Genomic DNA, 18,665 nt, shown 5'->3' with positions numbered 1-18,665 from the left:
CTTTAAATGCTAATAAACCAACAAAACAATCTTATAAACATGTGATCATGAAGGTGTTGTACTTTGGGCTGTAGTGGGAAGCACAGATAAATCAGGGAGTCTGCTAACAGAGCTAGAAATGCTAGAAACATCCATCTTTGATCTGCAGTTTGCTTAAATTAGTTTGCATTAGCTGCAATAAGCAACTTTTAAAGGATTTAAAATAAGCACCAACATGTGGGATTATAAAGGTTTAGTATTTTTGTTTGTTAGGTGAATGTGAGTGTTGATCTTTTTTAATACAAACTAAATTAAGTGAACTTTAAGGTAGTAGCAGGCGTGAGGCTACTTCTGTTTAGCCTGGTTGCTGCTTGTGACTTTAAGATGAAGCAAAACCTTTAAAAACACAACCATAGGATATTTATAACTTATTAAATACAGTCTAAGGATGTTTCTTTAGTTAATAACACATCAGTCTGTTTTTCAAGAGTAAGCCTGCGTTGGCTATGTCCAAAAACCCTGATTGTGTTGATTTAAAACCAGCAAACCAAATTCTAAAATACTTTAATCATCCCTTTAAGATGTAATACTTAAACTCTCTGTTAAGGCTCCTTTTAAAGCACATGTAGCTGTAACAGAGAGTCTGGACACAGCAGCAGCTCTTCCCGCTGACACGGCCGGGCAGCTGTTGGTCCCACAGATTCACCGGATGCCTCGGTGTTTACCTACAGTCTTAAGCAACAGCTGGGCAGGGGCTTGAAATCAGATAGTGCACCTCTGAAGCTCCCAGGAGGGAGAGAAACGGGGTTTAGGGGGGCGCATTGGGAAGGGGTTTATGAATCCGGCTGCAGAAACGAGGACTGTGTGGTGTTAAACTGTGAGTGTACATTTGTGTAGTAGTAGTGGCTTTTGTTACTCTGTCAAGGAACAGTGTGTGTAAAATAGAACATGTGTGTGTGTGTGAGAGGAGTCGGGAGGAGGTCGTAGAGCAGCGGATGCCAGCCTGACACTGCTGCTCTCATGTGGAGCAGATTGCAGAGATAACTCCCATACCACTCCTGGGCAGCCCGCCCGTTAGCTGCCATTGATTTGCTGACCTTTTGGCCCGCTTTCCCTTCCCCTTCCCCTCTTCCTCCCCCCTCCTCCTCCTCCTCCCGCTGTCTCCCGTGCAGACCTGCCACCTGGAACGCCAGATGCCTTCGCCCAACTGTTGACCTGCCCCTACTGCGACCGGGGCTACAAGCGTTTGACATCGCTGAAGGAGCACATCAAGTACCGCCATGAGAAGAACGAGGAGAACTTCGCCTGCCCCCTGTGCAACTACACGTTTGCTTACCGCACTCAGCTTGAGCGGCATATGGCCACACACAAGCCTGCGAGGGATCAGGTTAGGGGGATTTTTAATTTCTCTCCTCCTCACTTTCTGTCTCCTCTTTCATTCCTAATGTCCCTCCGAGAAGGGAGATCATTTTTTCTGATTGGCAATCATTATTAATTTTTCATGGCATTTTGAAGATGCAGATCCTTTAATGGTAATAACTTTAATTGAGGGACTAAATGGTTTTTTGATGGCCCTCCCTGATATGATTTTCCAGTCGCGTGTTCACGATCGAATGATTGTGTGAATTTCCAATTTGGAAATTTTTATCAGCTCCTTAACTTCACTTCACTTCCTGGCCTTTAATGTTCTTCGGGTGCAGCCTGCAGTCGTAGCACTCCATCAAACCCCCCCCCACCCTCCGCCCAACATCCTCCCCCCACTTCTAATTTCATGCACTGCATAAACATCTGTGTATACTTGAATTTTCTCAAGCGATTTATACGCCTATACGTCTGAAATATAATGTGAATCCGCTGGCAGTTAGCATGAATCACCTTAAAGTCCTGTGAGGTGAAAACACATCCAGCAGTCACGGGCGTTTAACTCGCCTGTCAGCTTTAAGTTGAAGATGTGTGCCGAGATAGATAGTGGCAAAAAAAATTGCACGCTTTCAGAGTTTTCGCACATTGGGGGATAATTATAACTTCTCAGTGAAGTAAAATTAGAGCAGTAAATATTAAAGGAGACGGAGTCTGTTTTTGCTCTTGAAGGAGGTTATTAGTGAAGAATTTGTTTCTGTAAAGGACTCGAATTCATCTCTAAAATGGGAGGGGGGTAGTTTTCTGGATGTGCAGGATTAAGAAACTTTTACTGCTCTTTTATTGCAGATATTTAAATTCAGCAACTTTCTGCAAAGACGACAAAATTAGAAGTTCTTAACTGTGTCACAGCACAAATACTGAAAATACAACAAGTTTTAATACCATGTAAATATTTATTTACACATATTTATTTAATTAATGTATAAAATTGTCATAACAAATAACATAGAAGCTTATCCAGAGGAGTTAAATTACTTTATATTCGTCTAATAATTTGATTCCCTCTATTATTTCATTATTTTTATAATTAGAATTAATTATAAGTGACTTTTAATATTTTTTAACACTTAAATTCAACATTTATTTCATACTTTTATCATATATTTGTGTTTTACCTTCTACTGATTCACAATTTGTCCTTAAAAAAAACACCAGAATCATAAATGTCAAAGAAAATATGAAATTTGCAGAAAAATCAGGAGAAAAAGTCAAAAATTGACTCTTTTTGTTTTGTTTCCTCTCACTTATTAAATTGCATTATAATAATAAATTGTATATCAGTCAGATGCATTGATTAGCTCTCCTTCTAAAGGAGTAAAAACAATAATTATCATGTAATCTCCCCCTGATCTGCCATCACTGTAATAACATACAGAGTAAAACCCTCCAATCAGCTGCTCTGGCGTCCCCCTGCTGCTCGCCGGTGTTCAGTCTCAGGTCGTGCCGGTGGTGTCGGGGCCTCTGAAGCGAACACGACAGGCTCAGACTGTGGCTGATTTGATCAGATGTCAGCAGCCAGCACTTTCACCTGATCTACCAGCTGGGTGTAAACGTGAGCAGATGGGCCGGCCGTCCCAATCCTCATATTACAATGCTGCCGCTGCTCCCCTCCAGAGCCACAGTCAATGGCCACAGACTCCCATTCAGGCTGCACGGCTCCCTCCACAAAGCCGGTTATCTTGATTTGTAAATTAGCTGGATTGCTTAAGTGGTAATCCTCCAGATGAGATGGAGTTGATGTCTTATTCAGTTACCTTTTCTATAGCTGGCGCTCTTTTCTTTGTCTTTTTATTCAAGATATGCAAGCCTCCTCGAGCTCTGCTTGTTCTTTATTATTCCAGGAAAACACAAAAACACAGAGAACACGTCATAACTCAAAAAAAACCCTCAGAATAAGGAGATTTTTACGTGCTGCAAAAGGAACACTTAATTCACACAACAGAAAAAACACTTGGTCTCTCTCTCTTTCCTCCTTACATTGTTCCAGTCATGCTGCATCCATCATGCATGAGTTTCACTGTGTTGCATGCCCTATAATTCCCTTCTCCATGTGCTGTTTTAATCCTGCAAAATAAATTAAATCTGTATTTTCCTGCTAAAAGCGTGAAAGTGAGAGATCTGTTCTGCAGATATGTGTGTCAAAATGTCGGCTCCAGTCACCTGAAGTGCGTCTTCACTCTGCTACATCCCACCTCTGCAAACATATCACTTCCTGGTTGTATGTTTAGCAATTAGCAGCTAACTCCGGAGCAATCAGATTAACATAAAGAATAATGTCCTGGATAGGTAAACATGTGCTCTGCTGTTCTGTCTCGTGTGTTTACAAGCCTTAATACTCCTCCTCCTCTTAAGCAATTAGCTGAAATATGACTAATTAGAGGTTATACATATGCAAACATCCAGTCGGGTCCCCGCCCACAACCAGCAGTGGCGGCGCTCGCACCGACAACGAGCGTTTTGCCGGTGCCATTCACAATTAGGAGCGCGGAGTGACTGTGCCTTATTAGCAGCAGTGGCGAGACTAAACTTTACCGGGCAGGGGTCCTCAGGGGGGAAGTTAGAGGATGGAGGTGGAGGTAGGAGGGGGGAGGGAGGGAGGGAGGCTCCGAAGCAGCTGTTGCTGTTTGTTTATGCAACTCAGCAACATACGAGCGGTGGGGTCCCTCTCCGGCGCTTGGCTGGGCCCCCTGAATCTCCCCGCTTGATCTTTGAAGGTTGGGGCTGTTTGAACAATTCCTCCCAGTCCTCCCAGTGTCCTGCGCGCCACCATCTGTCTCCCCAGGAATGTGGGTAGAGTCAGCACACACCCCAGCATTTGTCAAGGCTGCACCAGGAGGAGGGGGGAGTCTCTCCTTCCCCCTCCTCAGCGAGCCGCAGAAAATGTCTCTTTTTTTATTTACTCACCGTTTAACGTCCTCCACTTCCACTTGGAATTAATTGTGTCACGAGTGATGCGCCAGGTTCGCACACCCAGCCTTGTTGTTGTTGTTGTTGATGTCGCCGGGTATTATATTTAGATTTTTTTCTTTATAGAGCACAGGCCTTGTTTGAATTGCAAATTCGATGGATTGCAAGTGATGTTTACCTTTGAACAGGGAATCAAGGCCGGGACTATTCGCTCTGTTCTGGATCCGAAGATTATTAAAGAGACATTTGAGGCGCTAAAAAAAGACCCAATTACTATGAGACATTTGAAAGAAGTACAAAGTGTAATTCAGACGTAGTGAATGCAGGTATGCGGCGCTCGTTCTGAATACCTTTCAGACTGATTAGGCCCAAATTAATGAAAAGTAGATCAAATCGGCGCTTTAATGAAGGGGAAACGCTCTAAAAAAAGCTCTTTTCATTTATTCTATTTTCTGGGCTGCCAAATCTAAAGGCATGCCTCCTTTGGCTGAGGAGCCAGGAAATTAAAAGGTATGTGATTCTCTGTGTTATCGCCGCCGCTGCTGCCCGGAGTCCTTCCACGGAGGTGGGAGTAGAAAGCCAAGATGCTTCGTTTGGCGACTGGAGCCGTTTTGTTGCTTGTTGTCATGCCGACTGATTGTGATTATTTACTGAACTCTTACCCCCGCCATGTTTGTACAGTTTTTTCAACCTCCCCTCTTTCTCTCCTTTTCTTTCTCTCTCTCTCTCGCAGCACCAACTGCTCAACCAAGCAGCCGGCAACCGCAAGTTCAAATGCAACGAGTGTGGCAAGGCCTTCAAATACAAGCACCATCTGAAGGAACACCTCCGGATTCATAGCGGTGAGTCGAGGGAGGATCGCCGCCGCGCTCCGTGAATATTCATAACCCAGATTTGAGATCGCTGTGAATGTGCAGAAATTCCTTGAGGTTTATTTTGGACCCTCCCTGCTGTTGATGGACGCTGGACTCTGCTGTGTTTAAAACCAGTCCAGCTGCCAAGTACAATATTTGCTCAGAAATGTGTATGTGTGAAACATGTCACTTCATTTCATTTATGAGCTTATTTGTCAGGAATAATGTCGGCTGATCAACGTTAAAGCTAAATAAAGCAGCTCCAGGGAGAATCTTCCTCTGCTGAAAAGACGACTCAGAGATTTAGGCCTCAAACTAAAGGCTCTCATTTGTCTCTGCAGCTTCTTTTATATTTGAAACAACGATCTGATTAATTTAAGATAATTCCCACAAGCTAATATCTGACTCCATCTTTTTTCTGTTCCAGGTGAAAAACCCTACGAGTGCCCAAACTGCAAGAAGCGCTTCTCCCACTCGGGCTCCTACAGCTCCCACATCAGCAGCAAAAAGTGCATCGGCCTGATCGCCGTCAACGGTCGCATGCGCGGCAACATGAAGACCGGCTCCTCGCCCACCTCCGCCTCCTCCTCACCCACCAACTCTGCCATCACCCAGCTGCGGCAGAAGCTGGAGAACGGCAAGCCGCTCGGCCTCCCCGACCACAACAACCACCTGAACATCAAGACCGAGCCGCTGGACTTCAACGACTACAAGCTCATGATGGCGTCTCACGGGTTCGGCGCTCCGGGGCCGTTCATGAACGGAGGAATGGGAGGGAACAGCCCACTGGGGGTCCACCACAACTCCGGTCAGAGTCCTCTGCAGCACTTGGGGATGGCCACGCTTGAGTCGCAGCTCTTGTGCTACCCCGGACCGCTGGCGAACAACCTGAGCGAGGTCCAGAAGGTCCTCCAGATCGTGGACAACACTGTGTGCAGGCAGAAAATGGACTGCAAGCCGGAGGAGCTCTCCAAGCTTAAAGCCTACATGAAGGAGCTGGGAAGTCAGGTGGAGGAGCAGAAACAGGGGCTAGCACAAGCGGGACAGGTCGGTCTTCCTCTTGTGAATCACAACGGCGCCACCAAAAGCATCATCGACTACACGCTAGAGAAAGTGAACGAAGCCAAAGCCTGCCTCCAGAGCTTGACGACAGAATCAAAGAGACAGATTAGCAATATCAAACGAGAGAAACCCAACCACATGCTCGAAGGAGGTGTGGATGAGAAGGTGCAGGAAAATCACATGTTTACACCTTATGCTTGCCAATACTGCAAAGAAAGCTTCCAGGGGCCGATACCTTTGCATCAGCACGAACGCTACCTGTGCAAAATGAACGAGGAGATCAAAGCCGTGCTGCAGCCCAGTGAGAATCTGATGCCCAAACAACCCAGCATGTACATGGAGAAGAACTCCCACTTATCCTCCTCCATGTTGTCAGAGAAGGGACTCACCGGGCCCATCCACCCGTACAGGGACCACATGTCCGTATTAAAGGCCTACTTCGCCATGAACATGGAGCCCAACTCGGAGGAGCTGCTCAAGATTTCCATCGCGGTCGGACTTCCTCAGGAATTCGTGAAGGAGTGGTTCGAGCAGCGGAAGATGTACCAGTACGCCTCCAACAGAACCTCTCCGCTCGAGCACAGGAACAACATGGAAATGATCGTGGGAACAAATAACCACCACACTCCAAAAGACTCTATGGCAGCTAGGTCACCTGTGTCTCTACTCAAAGCTTCAGACCGCATCACCTCCCCCTCCATCGCAGAGCTCCACAACAACGTCAACAACTGTGACAACTCGCTCAGACATTTGAAAAACCACCAGTACGGCAACAACGCCAAGCCCCAAGGTGACAAGTTGGACCACTCCCGCAGCAACACCCCCTCCCCGCTAAATCTGTCGTCCACATCTTCCAAAAACTCCCACAGCAGCTCCTACACTCCAAACAGCTTGACTTCAGAGGACCTGCAGGCCGAGCCGCTGGACCTCTCTCTGCCCAGACTAATGAAGGAACCCAAGCATGCACTGACTGTCAAAAGCAGACCGAAAGTCAACAGCATCAACATCGACCACAACAACATCCCCTCCCCAAGAGAGCACTTCGAAGAGCCTTTGAACTTGGCCTATCTCAAGAAGGAATTCTCAGGCGTTACAAACGGGACCCTTGAAAAAAGCACTAGCCCCATCTTCGGCATTAACCCGTTTGCCGGCAAACCCCTGTACACGTCACTTCCACCTCAGAGCGCTTTCCCACCTGCCACATTCATGCCCCCGATGCAGGCCAGCATACCGGGTCTCAGGCCCTACCCGGGCATGGATCAAATGGGCTTCCTACCACACATGGCCTACACTTACGCAGCAGGGGCGGCTACCTTTGCAGAGATGCAGCAGAGGAGAAAGTACCAGCGGAAACCAGGTTTCCAGGTAAATAAGCCGCCTGTGGTTTTGTGAGAACGCCCCCAGGCTCACTCCGTCTCCCTAAAATGATCTGAACTCATTTTGGTGCTAATTAAAAAAGCCACTTCAGGAGAGTCAGGAGAGAGACGCTCACCTACCTGAGGTCGACTGAGAGACAAACAGCAGTGACACGACCCCAGGGCTGGAGGAGAGGGAGGGAGAGATAGAGGGGGGGAGGAGAAGTGGGCTGATTCATCAAGCATTAATATGGATTATTTTCTGGTTGCAGCTTCACAAATATCACATTTTGCTTCTTTTCTCCTCAATACTTTTGTAATTTAAACATTTGAGGGTTTTGCAGGATTGGTTTGAAGGAAAACAAGCAAATTTAAGATGCAATCCTTCTGACATTTATTGATTTATCACCAATCACTGAATCAAGAATTCAACTAATCATTTATTTCACTCCTTCTTTAATTAGCTGAGCATGTTTCCCTGAGTTTAATTCTTGGAGTTGCTGCTTTAAACACATTTTAAGAATATAAAATATAATCTGTAATTTGTAATCCATTAAAAAGGTGCAATTTAAGCATTAAAACATCAAAAAGCATCAGCTCCACATGAATAATATAGTCCCTAAAATCTCCTCTCAGTAAAGCAGTAATTGTCACAACTCTGCCTTTTAAATGTGAGCCTGTGCCGTGTGGAAACGCCTGCATGAACTCAGATATTTTGTAATTAAATATGGGTGAAAGGCCTTTGTAAAAATGACAAAGGTGAGCCCCGGAGCTGTGCACTTCTCTGAAATTTCCCATCGCAACTTTGCTGCATTTTAAAGAGAGAGCCACAGCACAAAATGAGCTCCTACATGTGGATTAATAATGCACAGTCTCCATGTTCATTACCAGCGAATGCTGAAGGCTGTTTAACATAGAGGGAACCATTTTGATGAAAAAAAGTATTAATAATGTTTCCTATTCTAAGTTATTAAATTAGATTTTAAAAATACAGCTACAGGCGTTTAGTTCAAATTGATTGCAGAGTGATAGTGGTCCCTTCTTAAAACACAGCGCCGAGCTGTCCTCACATTATCACCCTCATATTCATTAAAGGAAGCTTTGGTGGCTCAATATTGGCCATTAAGGTGCCCCTTCTGATTTTAATCATTATATGAGTTTGCAATTTCAAGAATGGTTCTCTGCGCCTCCTCTAATGTTGTAATATTGTCCTCCATCAATTCATGTTTAAGACTAATCTTCATCATAAAGGAGACTTTTAAAGGAATATGCAGAATTAACACGGCGCTGCAGAATGAGACCACACTGAATACACCATTATGGAGGGCTTGGTAATGAGGGGGGGCACGTCAGATCCAGACGGGAGATATTACTGCAGAGAGGAAAGTTTTATAAGAAATCAGCGCTGCTTTGTGTGGTAATTAAAAATGCATGAGGATGTGACGGAGCGCGGTGTGAGCGTGACGGAGGCTCAGTTTACACCTTTACTTAGTGGATAAAATAACTGAACATTTAGGTGCTTGATTGCAATTACGTGACATTTGTTTAAGAAATACTTTTATTTTTTAAATTGAAATCACTTAAGCTAACATTAGCTGCTAATTTAAAGCAATTAGCATTAGCTTCTTGTTCTACCTAGCTATAAATAAATAATCTGAAATATTTACAAGACATCTGAAGTGATTATGTAGCTTTATAAGCAAAACAAATTCAGAAACTTCAAAAATAAGGTCAATATTATTAGCTTTATTAGCTTTCCCGCTAAGCTAGCTTAAGCTAACCCTAAATTGATCGACTCTTTTTACTATGGAGTGATATTTTTTTATATTAAGCGATAAAACATCTTTATTGACAATTAAAAGAAAGTACATCTATTGAAACTTAAGGAACTACAAATGGCGCTAGCTTCTGAATCAAGCTAGCTTAAGCTAATTCTAAATCGACGATTTGGCGCTACTTTACGGTTTTGTAGCGAGCTAATTTTGAGATGTTTAGAAATGAACGCAGATGTTTTCTTCAGCAATTTGAAAATGTTTTGTATTTTTGACAAACAAGCTTCTTTTCTTTACATGACTTTGCAGCGTTAGCTCAACGTTTCACCTTTTAAGCTAGCTTTAGCGCTCGTCATTTGTTTTCCAGTTTTAAATATATGTTGTGTGTCCTCTTTAACAGGCACATTATATTTATATTCACTGTTTAAGGCCTGTTCTTTTTGTTGTTGTGACAAGCCACTGATGCCAACGCCCTTTCTCCCTGCAACCATAAATAACAACACATCTCTCTTTTTTACCGCCGAGCTCATTCTTCTTCTCTCTCTTTCTTTTTCGTTTGTGCTCTCTAAAGGGGGACCTGCTCGACGGTACTCCAGATTACATGTCAGGGCTGGACGACATGACAGACCCCGACTCCTGTCTGTCGCGGAAGAAGATTAAGAAGACCGAAAGTGGTATGTACGCGTGTGACTTGTGCGACAAAACATTCCAGAAGAGCAGTTCCCTTCTAAGACACAAATATGAACACACAGGTATATACTGTTCTAGACCCTTACTTTAAACCCCATGCTTTTTTATGTTTTAAATGTTTGTGTTTCCAAATCAGTATGAATATCCTTTTATTTTATGTTCCCCCCTTTATCTCTTTCTTTCCCTCTCTGTTTCAGTTGTATGTAAACGACACCTAACTTGTTTTTCTCATCGACAGGGTTGCAGAGGAATGTGTGTTTTTTTGTAATATTTGTGTGTTCTAATTTAAAGACGTAGCGCTCTTTTGGTACAGAATAGATTGTAATTAAAGCAGGTAGCAAAGCAAAAGGATCTTTTCAAGTGATTGTGCTCTTTATTTTCCAATCATACCCTGCTGTTTAAACCATTTTGCTATCTTTAAAGACACACATCAATTCACCTAGATATAGAAAGCCCTGCAAAAGGCCCCTAATGCCTTTATCGGCCCCATTATTGGCGATAGATCACATCAGCAGAGCAGTGCTCAGAAGCTTCACAGCGCTGATAACAAGTCTTTCATTATAGTTATTATACAGAGATCCTCTTTCACGAGGTTGCATCATTTATTTTATCCGCTATCTGTAGCCGAGCGCTCGCCGCTTCATACAGCCTTCATGTTATCTGGTCCGACATAAAAGAGAGGGAGGAGGAGAGGGCGCTGAACTCTTAAAAAGAAGAGGGGTGTGTTATCTCCAGAACACTTTCTGCGTCTCGCTCAGGATGTGGCGCTTTAATGTCATTGTTTTTAAGAAAATTGTCAAACTCAGACGTGCGTTTGAAGCGTCCAGATGTTAAACAGAGGCGTCGCAGAGGAGGCTTGATTTGTGGGGGGAAGGCGGCCATCTCTGCACACATGTTGAGCAGCAGAGGAATAAGGAGCAGGAGCTGCTGGTGCATGTTTTTTTTTAGCAGGTAACTTCAGTTTTTTAGAAGAAATCCTGAGTGCAGAATAAAAAGTCAGAGCAGCCACATTACAAGCTGGAGGACATTTATTTAGCCCGACAGTTTATGGCCCCGTGTCATAAAACTATCTCACCCTGCCCTTGTGGCCAGCTTGGGTTTCTCATTTCTGCCCTGGCATCCGAAGCGTCCCCGCAGCCCCAGCCCAGAACTTAACCGAGGCCCAGGCGTCACCATGAACTTGAATCATGTTAGGAGATAAGCAGAGTCACCCCTCGGAGCCTCCCCCTTCCTCCTCCTCCTCCTCCTCCTCCTCCGCCCATTTTGGATTTGTTTACTCCATTGTCGCGCCTTCTCTGTTTGTTTTCTTTGTTTATTTCTGTTGCATTCATGAGCTTTAAATAAGTAGTTGTGGTCGAGTTTCTTCATGCTTTAAACCGCAGGAGGGAATTTCCATAATGTCGGGCCATGAATGCGAGCTCACTTTCTCATCGTGCTCGCAATTTGAATAAACAAATAACCCCAAAGTCGTATGTCAAAGTTGGATTTAATGCTCCGTGATGTCATTTCTACTCCATGCCATCAAATCCATCAGCGTTTTTCCTCAACGTGTTTTGCTCTTTTTTCTTCTGACTTTGTGTGATTTGCTGGATTTTGTCGGTCGGTGCATTCGACTCACGTCTCGCTCTCTTGTGTTTCTTGTGTTTCTGCAGGAAAGAGGCCACACCAGTGCCAGATCTGCAAGAAAGCCTTCAAACACAAACACCATCTCATCGAGCACTCCCGGCTGCACTCTGGAGAGAAACCGTACCAGTGCGACAAGTGTGGGAAGAGGTTCTCCCACTCAGGCTCCTACTCGCAGCACATGAACCACCGCTACTCCTACTGCAAGCGGGAGGCGGAGGAGCGGGAGGCGGCCGAGAGGGAGGCCCGCGAGAAGGGCCACCTGGAGCCCACGGAGCTGCTCATGTCGCGGGCGTACTTGCAGGGCATGACACCTCAGGGTTACCCGGAGCTGGCCGAGCGCGAGGCCATCATGAGGCACGAGGCCGTGAACGGAGGGATCAGAGAGGGACGGAAGGAAGTGGACGGAGGGTACGCGAAGATCGGACGCAGGGACGACGAGTTCGAGTTGGAGGAGGAGGAGGAAAGCAAGAGCATGGACACGGACCCGGACACGTTGAGGGACGAGGAGGAGAACGGAGAGCACTCGATGGACGAAAGTTCGCTGGACGGCAAAACGGAAACCAAATCGGATCACGAGGACACGATGGAGGACGGCATGTAATCGGAGATTTTTAAAAGCTTCCCATCTTAAAAAGAGTTTTACTTTCTCTCTCTTTTTTTGGTTCAGTATTCTTACCCGCTCGGTTTAAAACAGCCGTGTTTTAAGCTGTACGTGCACGTGCCTGAAGCTTCCGGGAAGCTTTCCTTGAAAAGGGGGAAATAAATATGTCTGCCGAACAAGACATGGACTCAATTCAATCTGGAGGAGGCATGGGTTTGTGAAATAAGCTGCATTATGCAAACCGAACAATGAATAAATGAATACATTTCAAAAAATGTACAGTACTAAGGCCTAAAAATATGTGTGGTGCTAACCTCCTCAAATAAACCCCCTGTGTTCCATAGTATTTATAGCACAACTAGTGACTTGTACAAATTGCACTCCGCTTCTATAATCATGAACAAAAATAATAAAAAGTATTGCCTATGTATATATTTATACAGTGTTGGAAAAAGAGCAGTAGTGTCTGCACTACAGTCCTTCGGTATTACCTTTTGTTATCACCTACCTACCTACAGTGTCGTCTTTAGTTTTCGCCACAAACATCTCCAGCCACACTATTTTAGGCCTCTTGAATCAACTCCAAATGAAGGAATTCAAACAAACAGACTGTATGAAGGAGCTTTCAAAGGACGAAGCTTTACAGAGACCTTCGTTTTAAGGGAAAATACAGTTTATGGACGGATAGTAAGGGGTAAAAAATGAAGGATGAAGCCTTTGTAAGGTGTTTTTGATAAGAAAAAAGAAGCCTTATATGCAAACCTTTTAACCTGTGTGTTTTCTGCAAGTGCCACCCTCGTATTGTGTAAAAGGAAGGTTACTTTTTTTCACCAGCTTCAGTATTATGAAAAGGTTCACCGTTGTTCTTTGAAGCATCCGTGTCAGTATTATAGGCAGCAGTTCCTTAGTTTACATTATGTTGTGCAATGTTCTTTTCTTTTGTCAGTATTACACCAAACCAACTTTTCTTTTTTTGGAAACAACAAATTGCATTCATTTTATTTGTAGGTTTGAAAAAAAAAAAAAACGTTATTTATGTGGCCCATTTTATATTTCCTAATTTTATTTATTTCATACTGTTGTGTACAGTACTATAGTTCTTCAATATATAGATATATTTTAGTAAAAAGGAACATGGTGTCGATCATAGGGGCAAATTTTACGTAAAGAGAGCATTTATTGTGTTTTGAAACATTGTGAAATGCGAAGTTTAATCTTATTTTATTTTATTTCCTTTTTATTTTCCAGATAATGGAAAATTCCAAATTTGGGAACTTTTATACAATTGTGAAAACACTGTATTTTCGACTGAAAAATTCCACTTTCTTCATCTTTGTTTCTTTTTTTAAGCTAAAAAATGAAGAGGGACTGTTAAATACTATGTATGATATCATGACTGAAGAAGAATCTTTCCTGAAATGTCTTTGTAAAAGTATTATTGAATTCTTAATTTGTAATTTCTCTTGAAAATGAACCCTGCTCGAATAAAAGTAGCCAAATTACAGAGTACCAACCCGTCAGCGCTTCATGTTTATTCACAGAGGACAAACTGAGAGCTTTCTGTTGGCAGCGACGACGCCGACGCCGCCGTCATCCATCGCTTCAAATTCTTTCCAAAGAGAAAAAACTGGAAGTATTTCTCCTTCATATCCACAACTCTGTTTCTCATTATCATGTAAATCACACGCACAGTTTCTGAAACAGATCAGAGCCGGTTGACCTCGGCACTGCTGCTTACTACCACTCACCAAGACCATGTTTCTACACCTAGGCTGCAGTTTCAATCACACCTCCAGAAAGACACACTTATCCTCAACAAACCTCATCAACATACACACTCACTGGGGCACCAAATGTGTGTCAATCCACCTGGGAAAGTAGTCCCCAAACTACACCTCATATTAAAAAGACAATCATATAATTTAAGGGATTTATTGTGAGCGTTAGACACACATTAGCCTTTTTAAAAATATTCCCTTTAAAGAAAATAATTGGGGAGATGTTTTATGTCATTTTAAGCTGACCAGACATTGAATGCATCACTCCAGGCTCTAGAAACATGCAACCATCATTTATAAAGAAAACACCAACCCAAAACTATCTCATATGAGATCTGCACACCTTTCCACACTCTTCAATTCCTTCTCCTTCTCTGAATGTGAGTCTGAACCTCTCCTCAGAGCGCTGACAGGTGGACTCCAGCAGCGGCCTGCTCTCCGCTGAAGGAGCCGCTCGACTCCATCACCCGCTCACACCGCGTTATGCAGATTCAAAGCAACATCAAACGGCCGAGATGAAAGCAGCAAAGGTTGAGCGATGCCAAACATCAGAACACGCTTTGCATATCCCGATCTCTGCTATCGATCGGCGCGCCATCGGATCATTGGCGGAGCATCCTGCAGATAAAAGCGGGGGTCTTAAATGATTAGCTGATGAATTTGATAATGTGCTGCGAACCAAACACACACATGAAAAATGAGCGTGTGTGTCGAGGCAGGCGAGAGTGGAGGGGGGGGGGTGTCCTCTGGAGACGAAGACTGGAATTTCCACCTTCCTCTACTTTTACATTTTACATCTGTTAGACTTGCAAAAAAGCTTCACATGCAAGATATGGGGAGGGGGGTCAAAGGTCGAGATGGATGTGATGAAATATTCCTGCAACCACAGAGAGAATGAAGAAGCAGAGGGGAGAATACAAGTCAATTTAAGCCAATAATAATCTCTTACATTTATATTTAACATTTCTTATCTTGTTGCAGCCACTTATATTTATTTACAGCTCAAAAACTCTGAAGTTATCTCATAGTAGTGTCTTTGAACCCCTCATGTCAGCCTCTGTCGGCGCCGGGGCAAGCGAGCAGGCGTGCTCGTCAGACTGAGACAGCGGGGGTTACGCAGTGCGCTCCCGTCCATTCACCTGGCGAATGTCCGCTCCCTGGCAAACAAGATGGATGAACTGCTGCTCCTCAACTCAAGAAACACGGACTTTTGCAGATCCGCCGCCCTGTGTTTCACTGAAACCTGGCTCAGTGAACACATCCCAGACAGCTCGCTGCACTTACCGGACTTTCAGCTCCACAGAGCGGACCGCGTAAAGGAACTCTCTGGGAAGGCGAGAGGAGGCGGAATCTGTTTCTACATAAACGAAGGTTGGTGTACAGATACCACAGTGTTGAAGAAGTCATGCAGTCCAAATCTGGAGACTCTTTTCATAAACTGCAAACCCTTCTATTCGCCGCGGGAGTTCTCCTCCTTTATTCTGGTCGGCGTCTACATCCCACCTCAGGCCTGTGTAACGGAGGCGTTACAGCACCTGGCTGACCAGATTACAGACGTGGAGAAAAAACATCCTGACTCTCTGCTCATCATTCTCGGGGATTTTAACAGAGCAAATTTAACCCACGAACTACCTAAATACAGACAACATATTAAGTGTCCCACCAGGGAGTCTAACACTCTGGACCACTGCTACACAGTAATAAAGGACTCATATCGCTCTGTCCCCCGTGCAGCTTTAGGACTATCTGATCACTGTCTGATTCATCTCATCCCGACCTACAGGCAGAAGTTAAAAACGGCTAAGCCTGTAGTTAGGACTGTGAAGAAGTGGACGGAGGAGTCAAAGCAGGAGTTACAAGCCTGCTTTGATTGCACTGATTGGAGTGTTTTTGAAGCTGCATCAGGAAACCTCAATGAACTCACTGACACTGTGACTTCATACATCAACTTCTGTGAGGACATGTGTGTGCAGACCAGGACCTTCCGCACATACAACAACAACAAGCCCTGGTTCACACCTCAACTGAGGAAGCTGCGTCAGGCCAAAGAAGAGGCCTACAGGAGTGGGGACCGGGACCTGTTCAAGCAGGCCAGAAACAAACTGACGAGAGGGATCAAGGTAGCTAAGAGGAGCTACACTGAGAAGTTAAAACAGAGCTTCTCTGCCAACGACCCCTCAGAAGTTTGGAGAGGCCTGCGTGAAGTTACAAGCTACAGGAGACCCTCCCCCCACCCTGAAGGTAACAAAAGACTAGCTGACGACCTGAACAGCTTCTACTGCAGGTTTTCACACCCCACACCCGAACACTCTGATTTACCTGGCCCCCCCACAAGCCCCTCCCCACCCCCCTCTGACCCCCCACCTGCGCTGACGATCTGTGAAGATGAGGTAATCCAGCTCTTCCAGAGACAAAAGACCAAGAAGGCTCCAGGACCAGACGGCGTGTCCCCCTCCTGCCTGAGAGTCTGTGCTGAGCAGCTGGCCCCCATCTTCACAAAGATCTTCAACACATCGCTGGAGCTGTGTGAAGTGCCCTCATGCTTCAAAAGCTCCACCATCATCCCAGTCCCAAAGAAACCCACCATCACAGGACTCAATGACTACAGGCCCGTCGCCCTGACGTCTGTGGTCATGAAGTCCTTCGAGAGACTAGTGTTGAGCCACCTGAAAGACATCACAGGCCCCCTGCTGGACCCCCTGCAGTTTGCCTATCGGGCAAACAGGTCGGTGGAGGATGCAGTCAATATGGGTCTGAACTACATCCTGCATCACCTGGACTCCCCCAGGACCTACGCTAGGATCCTGTTTGTAGACTTCAGCTCTGCGTTCAATACCATCATACCAGACATCCTGCACCAGAAACTCACCCAGCTCACAGTGCCGGCCTCCATCTGTCAGTGGATCACCAACTTCCTGACGGACAGGAGACAGCAGGTGAGGCTGGGGAGCATCAAATCCAGCACCCGGACCATCAGCACTGGCGCCCCCCAGGGATGTGTTCTCTCCCCACTGCTCTTCTCCCTCTACACCAATGACTGCACCTCAGGGGACCCCTCGGTGAAACTCCTGAAGTTTGCAGACGACACCACCGTCATCGGTCTCATCCAGGACGGAGACGAGTCTGCTTACAGACAGGAGGTGGAACAGCTGGCTCTCTGGTGTAGTCAGAACCATCTGGAGCTGAACCCGCTCAAGACGGTAGAGATGACAGTGGACTTCAGGAGAAGCCCCCCCCCACTCCCCCCCCTCACCATCCTGAACAGCACTGTGTCTACTGTGGACTCTTTCAGGTTCCTGGGATCCACTATTTCCCGGGACCTGAGGTGGACCTCCCACATAGACACAATCAGAAAAAAGGCCCAGCAGAGGATGTACTTCCTGCGTCAGCTCAGGAAGTTCAACCTGCCCCAGGAGCTGCTGATCATGTTCTACACCTCCATCATCCAGTCTGTTCTGTGTACCTCCATCACTGTCTGGTTTGGCTCTGCAACCAAACTAGACAAACACAGACTGCAGCGGACTATAAGGACTGCAGAGAAAATCATCGGTGTCGACCTGCCCCCCATCCAGGACTTGTACCGGTCCCGGGCCAGGAAACGGGCAGGGAGCATTACCGCTGACCCCTCACACCCTGGACACAAATTCTTCAAACTCCTCCCCTCCGGCAGGCGCTACAGATCACTGTGCGCCAAAACAACCCGCCATAAGAACAGCTTCTTCCCCCAGGCTGTCACTCTGATGAACACTAAACCATAACAGTGTCATACCTGTCAGATAAATACTCTCTGTAAATATACATGTAGATATACAATGCAACAATTCTCAAGCAGAATTCCATATTTCTATTTTTTGTATTATTTAACTTCTATTTTTATAATGTAAAACTACCTCTGCAACTCACCACTGCACTTTATCATATTTTTTAGCCTGTACATATTAGTCAAGCTATTTGTTGTTTCTTTGTATTTATAGCTAAGGTTATTGTTATTATATTTTCATTTTATTTTTTATTGTAGTTCTTATTCTTATTCTTATGCCTTGTACAAAGAGAGCACAGTTTACCAAAGTCAAATTCCTTGTGTGTTCAAGCATACTTGGCGAATAAAGCTGATTCTGATTCTGATTCTGTCTCATTTCAGGTACTGTCTCTTTAAGAAACCCACTTCCTTCCGGCCTCACGTGCTTAACTAACCGGAAGTCTTGGAAACCAAAACACCAGCACGCTACTCCGTCGCGTTTCTCCTTTTAAACTGTCAAATTAAGAGCTACAGTCGTGTTTCTGGACTCTAAGTGTAACTGGGAGAGTTTATAAACCGAGCAGGAAGAAAACCAGCGCGAGAAAGACGAGAGAAAGAGAGCAGGACGGTTCTGTTTGGTGAGTTTTAATGTTATCACGCTCTTCCGTCGACTGCATCAGGTTCAAATCTCGCGAGACTTTCTGAAGGAGTCTTGCAGAGCAGCCCACCTGAGATTAAGACAAGATAAGATAAGATATTACTCTATTGATCCCCAGGGGGGGGGGGTTCAGTTGTTACAGCAACCCAGACACAAGTACAATCAAGAAGAAGTTTCAATAAGTAAAATAAAATAAAGATAAAATACAATTTAGATATATGC

The 18,665-nt window shown here is 45.0% G+C and overlaps 1 protein-coding gene across 9 annotated transcripts in view; it reads left to right on the top strand.

Moving 5' to 3' along the window:
* zeb2b (zinc finger E-box binding homeobox 2b) overlaps nucleotides 1-13,777 on the top strand; it is a 381,554-nt gene extending 367,777 nt beyond the window's left edge. For 6 of the 9 annotated variants that reach the window (XM_034677846.1, XM_034677847.1, XM_034677850.1 and 3 more), the window contains 5 exons: nucleotides 1,152-1,366; nucleotides 5,042-5,150; nucleotides 5,590-7,589; nucleotides 9,923-10,103; nucleotides 11,694-13,777. In XM_034677846.1, the coding sequence (XP_034533737.1) occupies nucleotides 1,152-1,366; nucleotides 5,042-5,150; nucleotides 5,590-7,589; nucleotides 9,923-10,103; nucleotides 11,694-12,268 (3,080 nt within the window). In that variant the 3' untranslated portion in view covers nucleotides 12,269-13,777. The remainder of the gene's footprint in view (nucleotides 1-1,151; nucleotides 1,367-5,041; nucleotides 5,151-5,589; nucleotides 7,590-9,922; nucleotides 10,104-11,693) is intronic. The other 3 variants (XM_034677852.1, XM_034677853.1, XM_034677854.1) reach the window with 1 other exon arrangement.
* The last annotated feature ends 4,888 nt before the right edge of the window (nucleotides 13,778-18,665 follow it).

Source organism: Notolabrus celidotus, chromosome 24 (genome assembly GCF_009762535.1).
Source record: "Notolabrus celidotus isolate fNotCel1 chromosome 24, fNotCel1.pri, whole genome shotgun sequence".
Lineage (NCBI taxonomy): Eukaryota > Metazoa > Chordata > Actinopteri > Labriformes > Labridae > Notolabrus > Notolabrus celidotus.
Note: the sequence above shows the minus strand (reverse complement) of the source record. Positions and strands in the feature narration are given on the sequence as shown.